An 8,883-nucleotide genomic window follows, 5' to 3' on the forward strand; every position below is an offset into this window, starting at 1 on the left:
AGGTAGGGGAAACTTACTCCACCAGCAGCGGCCATCCTCTCTCGTTGGGCGTGCAGCACGTCAATCTGTTCGTTGAAGAAGCCTTGGAGCTCGGCGTCTCTTCTTCCCCTGCGGAGTTCTTCCGATTTGAGACTAGGGAATGGAGAGAGACAAAATGGACTGAGCGCTATCTGTCCCTTCCTCTCTTTAATGCGGCCAAAAAAAGAAAAGAAAAAAGGACAAAAGGCCCGCCCGAACACTTGCGCAGCCCACACAAGCAAAACGCTCACGCGGGACCGCGGTTCGACAAAAAAACAGGAAATGGGCCGGTCCGCGCCTTAGACAGGCCTAAACAAGGGACAAAGCGCCCCAGCGTGAATCTACAAACAACCAAAGATCGAACGGTTGGGCAGTCGATTGAGAGTGTCAGTCGACTGATTTTTAGCAGTTCCGTTTTTTTAATACTCTTATTACCCGTCTGCCTTTCTTCGCCCAGCTCTCCCAACACAAGGGAAGGGCATCACCCTGAGCACCCGCGCCCACAACCTGCTCGTCCAGAACGCCGGCAGGCTGGCCGGCCACCCCGCCATGGCCCACGCCCTCGAGCAAGTGTTAGCGCGGCGGCTCTCCTTACCGAGCTGGCGTTCGCGTTCCTGGAGGCCGCGGCGAGGTCGAGCGTGGATCACACGGCGAGGGCGACTCTGAGGACTTTGGACGGTGCCGGCAGCCCGTGCCTATCGGTGGTGAAGGCGTTGGCCTCGATCAGCGAGTTCGATGCGGCCGTGTGGGTGATGTTGGTGGCCAAGCTGGGCCAAGGATCAGCTACTAAAACGTCATGTTGGTGGCCAAGGTGGGCGACTTCCAGGGCGCCCGCCAGGTGTTCGACGAAATGAGGAAGGGGAGCTGCTGCCCCAATGCCAACTCCTGGAACTACCTCCTCGGGGGGATGACCAAGAATGGGAGAGCCACCGAAGAGTGTGACCTCGTTGAGGCCATGGAGAGGTCTGAAGTCTGAACCTGATGACGTCCAGATATCACTGATGTACGAGATCCTTACATGCCACGCCTGTAAAGCAGGGAAGATGGATTGGGCAAGAGATTCTCGATCAGATTTTCCTGGAAGTTGACGCCGAGAATTATAATCCACACATCAAGGGGTATGTCTATACTGGGGGAATAAAAGTTTTCAAGGATTTGCACGAGATGGGAAGGGGAGATCTGTCTGCTGAAGTGAAGTGCTTTTTTCAGAGAATCATTGTACAGTCAGGTTTGGAACATTGATTTATTTTTTAACTTATGGAGTCACCTAGTTGAGTGAAAATTGCTTGTCCTTATACAATATTCATGTGCCATTTATGCTCTCCACTCCATGTATAAGTAGATTATTTTGCTCTAAATCAGAAAGGACACATTCCCTACTTTGTATAGATAAAAACATACATTAGCAAAATAATTAGGAGACATTCCCTAATTTGACATGGAAGGGGAGCTGCTACCTCTGAAATGACTCAAACTGGATTCAGACAGCGAAGAAAATAAGACAGTACATTACTATTCTTCTTTACATGAACTTCTGTTGCTTGCTACTATCCTGCCAATTATTTGCTTCATCAGACATGCATGTGTCTGACGCCACATGCTTTATTCTAAGTATCTCAGTAGAAACTTGTCCCATACCCGGCCGCTCTTTGGGTGATGTCATGGAGCAAGACAGGCCTATTCTTAAAAGTGGGATGACGCAATTCTTCATCATGTTAGTTGCATTGCTGCTATCTTGTAGCATTGTGGAGTCAACAACCTCATGAATATTCTTTGTAAATGCTCTATCAACAAATTCATGAAGGCTTATACCATCGTTGAATTTTTCATCAGTTGGACTACACCCTGTTATCAGTTGTAACAGAAGCACTCCAAAGCTATAGACATCACCCTTGGTTGATATTTCTTCGCTCATTCCATACTCTGCATTTGCATGTAAAACACATAATAAAATTAGAGAATCATCATTGTTTGTACAACTCCATAAGGAACAAACAGAACCATTATCTTGCAAATAAGCTTATCTCACCTGGTGGGATGTATCCTATGGATCCTTTTAAGCGGCTCAAACTTGCTGAACTATCTTGGTGTGCATTTTCTGGGCTGAACAAGAATCTTGCTAGGCCAAAGTCGATGACGTACGCAGCCATGTCAAGACCCAGAAGTATATTGCTTGGCTTCAAGTCGCAGTGTATAACTGGAGGTGCACACTGATTGTGAAGGTAATCCAAAGCAACTGCCACATCCAAGGCTATATTAGTCCTTTGGCTTAAACTCAGAATATTCTTTTCACCATCTTCAGAATATTTTAGATGTAGACACATTTCTAGGTTCCCATTTGGCATGTATGGGAACACTAGGGCCTTGAAATCTGCCCCAGTATGATCCACAGAAGAGCATGAGGTAATGATTTTTACAAGATTCCGATGGCGAACATTTCTTAGGGCTTCACACTCTGCTATGAAGCTCCTATCTGCCCCATTAATGTCAAGGTCAAAAATCTTGATGGCGACTTGATCTGCTTGAAACTGCAGACTTCCCTTATAAACCCTTCCAAATGATCCAGAACCAATTAAGTTTTCAGAAGAAAACCTATCAGTTGCCCTTAGCAAGTCTTCATATGATATCTTCTCAAATGATATCTTCTCTAGCTTCTTTACGTGCTCATTGTCATGTTGCAAACGGGGATTTGCTTGCATCCGTTTCCTCCTATAAATTGTTGCCATACAAGAGAAAAGGATTGCAGTGGCAACAACAATTGGCAATAGAATCACTAGGACTAGAACCACTGGCTTCTGCTTTCTTTTGCTGTCAGACAGAGCCATACAAAGAGACATACCTCTCATCGGGATAATTGTACACAGATGATCATTTCCTTGGAGCGAAACTGCACCAATGTTGTCAAAAACACCACCTGTCGGAACTGCTCCATCAAAATGGTTAAAGGATAAATTCAGGCCTTGCAGTGATTTCAAGGATTTGAGGAACTCTGGTACTTTTCCCGACAAATTGTTCCCAGAAATATCCATGTGTTTTATGCTGACTAAGTTGGAAAATGTTTGTGGAATTCTTCCTGCAAAGAAGTTGTTTTGCATCTCAAGATACTCCAGATCAACACACTGGCCGAGAGTTGATGGTATGTTGCCAGTCAACCTGTTATTTGACATGTTGATTTTCTTCAGATGAAGGAGACTTCCAACTTCATCTGGCATTCTTCCAGACAAGTAGTTGTTTGACAAGTCCAGCTCTTTAGAAAGCGTAGAGATTGTCAAGATTTTACTTGGTATACGCCCATCTAGTGAGTTGTGAGCAAGGTTGAGTATGGTGAGTTGAGTGCATTGTGATATACTTGCAGGTATTCTTCCACTGAAGCTGTTATGATCCAATTCCAGCGTGCTCAGCTGGACAAGATTGGCAACAGTATCTGGAATCTGACCCGAAAGCTTGTTTTGCGCAAAGGATAGATCAACCAATTTGTACAATTTCCCAATTGTTGATGGTATATTACCGGTGAGAAGATTGTCACCCATATACAAGCCAATGAGGCTCTTGAGGTTGCCAATCTCCGGTGGTATAGGTCCAGAAATTTTGTTGCTACTTAGCCACAAGTAGTCAAGACTATTTGAAAGGTTCCCAATAGAACTTGGCAATTTCCCATTGAGATTGTTCCCATCCAGGGCCAACATGTTCAGTCTGGAGCAGTTAGATAGTGAAGAGACAAAGCCCCAATCATCTGCTTCTAGCTTGTTCCTTGCCAAATTGAGTAGCACTAAATTTGGCAATGAGCCGAAGAATGGTATGGATCCAGTAAATCTATTATTTTTCAGGTCCAGCCTTTGTAGGTGGTAAGCTTTGAGAAGAGAGGCTGGGATTGGTCCATCATAGTTGTTATCTGAGAGTATTAGGTCCTGGATATTGGGGAGGGTGTAGCCGATGTCGAAGGGTAATCTGCCGACAAGTGAGTTCTTTGCTATGGCGAGACTTTTCAGGGATGACATGTTGAAGATAGATGGTGGAACCGGCCCAGATAAGTTGTTCATAGACAAGGTCAATATCTCTAGTGTTGGAATATAACCTATGCTCTCTGGTATGCTCCCAACTAAGTAATTGTTTGTGAGATAAAGATGAACTAGGGAAGAAAGGTTCCCTAGTGAGGAAGGTATTCTTCCTGAAAGATTGTTATACCTTAAAGAGAGATGCTTAATAGGGGAAGGTGTGACAGTAACAGAAGGTATCGTACCAACAAAATTGTTCTTTTCGAGGCAAATAGCACCAAGTGACAAAGTGTTGAGGAGAGCCTTTGGGAGTTTCCCAGTAAGACTATTGCTCATGAGCCTAAGTACTTGAAGAGATGAACTATTTGCCAAGGACTGAGGGATGACCCCTCCGAGAGCATTCGTCGCAAGATCGACATATGTGAGATGACGACTGCTGCCCAAAGATGGCGGTATGGTCCCAGTAAGGGTGTTTTTGGCGAGAACTAGTACGCGCAGTGCAGGGAGGACTCCGAAAGCAGGGGGAATGCTCCCTTGGAGCTTGTTGTTGCCAAGGTTAATCTCTTGAAGGCGCTTGCATTGGCTAAGGTTATGTGGGATCTCTCCACGGAGGGAATTGTTCCACAAGCCCAGAATTTTGAGCTGGGAACATGTAGAGAGTTCAGGTGGGATGTTACCTTCCAAAGTGTTCATGCTGAGGTTGAGGCTGGCGAGTCGACTCAGGAGGCCAAGCTCGGACGGCACACCACCACGGAAGTTGTTGTTCGACAGCTGGAGCCTTGTCAGCCAAGTGAGCTTGGCAATGCAAGGTGCTATGGTGCCTGAGATGCCTTGGGATTCAAGGTCCAGCGCGATGACACGCCGGGGGGACGTCGCGCTGCAGGTGACCCCGTACCAGTCGCAGAACTCCACGGACACGTTGCTCCATGAAGCTAGAAATCCAGCGGGACCCGAGAGCTGGGATTTGAAGCAAAGGAGGGCTTGTCTATCGCTCGGTGTTTCATCGCAAATTCCTAATGATGGTAGGCTGCAAGAGAAACCCAGGAAGAGGCAGAGAAACCGAACGAAGCCTGGAAACAATAAAGATGTCATTACTCAGCTATCGAGATTGAAGCAAGCTCTCGCTTTGCAAGAGGATTTCTAGGTGTGGTGTGTAGTGGTAGCTCACCTGCTTTAAATAGAAGGTTGGCATCTTTGCTTGGAAAGTGGCGAGGAAGGAATATGTGGAGCCAATCTGTGGAGTGGAGGCAGAGGACTTCTAAGTGTGGTTTGCACACAGTCTACGGATGACGTTGGCGGAGGAGCAGGTACACAATACCAGAGCAGAATGTGTGATGACACTGATGATGTTGGCAGGGTCACAACCAAGTGACGCATGACAGGCCAGTATATGCAATAGAAAAAAAAATTGCAGCTATGTGGACTCCTAAACAACACCTAAGCTTAGATGCCGACGTTGGTAAGGGTAAGCATATAATTGACTGACTGACTACTCGCACTGCAAGCGAGAAACATGCAGGCCCAGCTCAGCGAGGATCAAGACAAATGCACTACTAGTTGATTAATGAGGTGAGAAGCTTCCTCGCTGGAGAGAGCAAGGTTTCAAAGATGCCAGGAGTCAAAATGAGTTAGGTTGTGAGCTTAGCTTCGTTTGGGACGATCCAGGACAGAGCAAATGTTTTGGTTGGTGTCCTGTCCAGCCAAACTAGATGATATCTGCAAGTCGGAATGTACTAGACCTGGCAATTAATAGTATACCAATAATAAAATACTACTCCCTCCATCCCATAATGTAGGACGTTTTTGACACTAGTGTAGTGTCAAAAAACGTCTTATATTATGAGACGGAGGGAGTAACACACATGCTTCCGGTACAACGGTGAGTATATATCTTGCCTACTACGACGCTTGAATCAACGGTGAGTATAGTTGGGTCATCTATTTTGAAACGGAGGGAGTACCCATGTTGTGGACACTTTTGTGTTTTTTCTTACTTGGTGCTACGTGGAGCTATGAAGGGTGTGTGTGTTTTTTTTTTGCCGTTTGCCGCTTGGTGTTGCTTACTTGCTGGTATTGGCTTGCTGCTGCTTGCTGTGTGTTTGTGGCTTGGTGCTGTGTTGAACACTTGAAGTTGCGTGCACGTGTGTGTGATACAATGATTTTTTGAGGAAGGGCAGTAGGTTTCCATACTGCATGCATCTATACTTTTCAGAGTATGTAGAAGCAGAAAAGATAGAAAGACTGGTACAAGGCCTAACTGTATAGTCGTATCAAGTCTTCAACCCATGATTGAAGGCCTAAATGAGACTGTCTTTGCTCTGCGAACTAACAGAGACATCTCCTACTTGAACTTGGCTCTGCATCTGTAAAGGCTGAACTTCGCCCCTTTGAAAATAAGTCATTCCTGGATGTCTAAAATCAAAACCTTGTGTTTGTCCTGGCAGCAAGTCTTCCAGAGTCACCTACCTAATTGCTGCAATGACAAGTGATTGGCCCATAGTAATTTGTATGCGTTGGGAACCTGCAACTTTTTATCCTTTTATTCTTTGACGGGTGTGGTCTCGAGTCTGATGTGCAGTCTTCGTCTTGATGTGGTGCTAGGAACGGACGCGTTTCCCTCTTTTTTCTGCCTTGAACTGATTATTTATTCGTAATTTTGACTCGTTGAACGCACGTAGTACTTCATTTTGACTCGTTGAGTGCCATGGTCAGATTAATTTGCATGTATAAGTATCCACCCAAGGGGCTAATTGTTTGGAGGCAGTCATCAGTGAGCTAGACGGTCATCGATCAACTAGCTAACTAAGGTGCCCTTTGCATAGCTAGCTACTGAGAATCAATGGCGGCATATATGCGCTCCCAGCTGGTGCTACTCAGGTCGCCAGGGCAGCGACATCTGTTGAGCTATCGCTCATCGTCATCCTCCTCTGAGCCAAGAACTGCTACGCCTCCACACGCTCCTGCAGGTATGCACTCAGCTATCTATCTACTCGCATACATTACACTTACACACGTCTTCTTCTTAGTATATGGATCATATCCCCTCGCTAACATGCTCTCCATCCGTGACGTTGCAGTTTCAGATGCTGCTGGAGGACGTACCAGTACCAAAAGCTCGATTAAGCACTGGATTTATGGACGTCCCGGCTTAGCATCTATGCTCTCCTTGCTGGGGCTATTCACCACCTCATCCCCCGATGCGCCAACATCAACTGGCGGTGCTGTTAGCATCACCGATACTGCCGGTAACCAGGGGACTTATGAACCCCCTCAGAAAAAACGCACAACTTAGCTGTAAGATCCTTATACAGTACCTAGAATGAAGGTCACGTATACTGCCGTATCACTGTTGTCATGTTGATTTTTTTTTCACATGACATGTTGCATAAGTATTTCTATGTGTGTCTGCTTTACGCGTCGTGTTCTGGCTATATATAATTACATATGTTTCATAGTTATGCAGAGGCTGCTGGATGTATGCTCTTCTATCGCTTGATGTGATGTTGTAAGTTAATGAAAAAGATGGCATACGATGTTTTATACTGGTCCAATCGAATTGATCAACAAATTTGCAGGTCCTTTCTTTTTTGAAAGGCATCAGAGGTGTGTGCGATTGAACTTTGCTGCTTTGCATCATATGTCATTAGTGCAGAACCCAAACAGTTAAAACCCTCTTCCGCTGACACAGTTTTGAACCGCCGTCTTATGAAGGTGTGCGATAGGAGGGGCGGGGTCCATCCCTCCCCTCCTATCTTTTAAATTAATAAAAGAAAATGTCATATGATGTGTTATAATCGAATTCTTCAAGAAATATGCTTGCTCAAAAACATTCGAAAGGGATCTAACGTGTGCGTGATTGAACTTAGTTCATATCAAACTTGCAGCTCATACATGTCCTTTGCAAATCCGCCCAAGTTAAAAGAGGATCAATGATCCGTGTGGATTTTTGGAACTTGGGTCGACTCCCACCCAATTTATCACAACAAATAACAAAATAGTACAACATGCCAAATATTTTTGGAACTTTTTTGTAGCAAATATGGTCTAGTGTTATACTCGTGTGTAAAGTTTCGCGAAAAAATGACTTCCGTGGATTTCTTGGCAAAAATAAAAAATTGCTACCATGAAACATGTGAATAGTAACTTTAATGTAGTATCGGGTTTTTTCTTTGCCCAAAATACCATAAAACTCATTGATACATGCATTTTTCTCACTAAAGAAAGGCTATATATTTTGAACCTAATTTAGGATTCGTTTTCACCATGTCTATTTTTACTAGAGCTTCTGGACAAGACCAATGTTGACCGTATGGTTGAGATATAAAAATTCATGTTTTGGAACTGGAATGAAATATTGATGAAAATTTATGAAGCAGTTTTTATAGATGCAAGTTGCATATGGCTTTCAGTGACTTTCAGCATGTTTTCATGATTTTCTTACAGTTTTGGCACAGGTGTCAATGGATTTTTTAAATTTGAAATTTGAATGAAAAGCGGATGATTTTATTTGTCGATGCAAGTTGCATATGGCTTTAAATGCTTTTTTGGGTGTAGCTATGATTCCATATAGTTTTGGTACGTGTTTGATTTTCATGGTGGTTCGAGTTTCACTCGATGCTTGAACGAGTTTTGTATGATTTTTTTTACCATGTCATATAGATTTGTATGTAGTTCAATGTGGTGTCGTACTGGTTTCAAATCCACTCAGATTTGTGTTGTAGCTTGTCTTAAACTATTTGAGAAGTAATCAAAACCTTATAAAAACATCAACAAAACAGAGGGCTGTTGTGATGAACACAAAAGGACTTGAGCACTGAAATTGGACCAAACTGGAGTGGTTTCTTGGGGAAAAAATCTGCACGAATCTGAA

At 44.3% G+C, this 8,883-nt stretch overlaps 1 protein-coding gene across 1 annotated transcript; it reads right to left on the reverse strand.

Moving 5' to 3' along the window:
- Window positions 1–755: 755 nt before the first annotated feature.
- LOC123172214 (receptor kinase-like protein Xa21) lies at window positions 756–5,441 on the reverse strand. Its single transcript, XM_044589223.1, has 2 exons — window positions 2,048–5,441; window positions 756–1,941 (listed from the first exon to the last, which is right to left on the reverse strand). The coding sequence occupies exons 1-2, from the start codon at window positions 5,103–5,105 to the stop codon at window positions 1,541–1,543; spliced, it is 3,459 nt and encodes a 1,152-aa protein (XP_044445158.1). The 5' UTR covers window positions 5,106–5,441; the 3' UTR covers window positions 756–1,540.
- Between the last annotated feature and the right edge of the window lie 3,442 nt (window positions 5,442–8,883).

Source organism: Triticum aestivum, unplaced genomic scaffold, assembly GCF_018294505.1.
Source record: "Triticum aestivum cultivar Chinese Spring unplaced genomic scaffold, IWGSC CS RefSeq v2.1 scaffold174139, whole genome shotgun sequence".
In the NCBI taxonomy this organism is placed as follows: Eukaryota; Viridiplantae; Streptophyta; class Magnoliopsida; order Poales; family Poaceae; genus Triticum; species Triticum aestivum.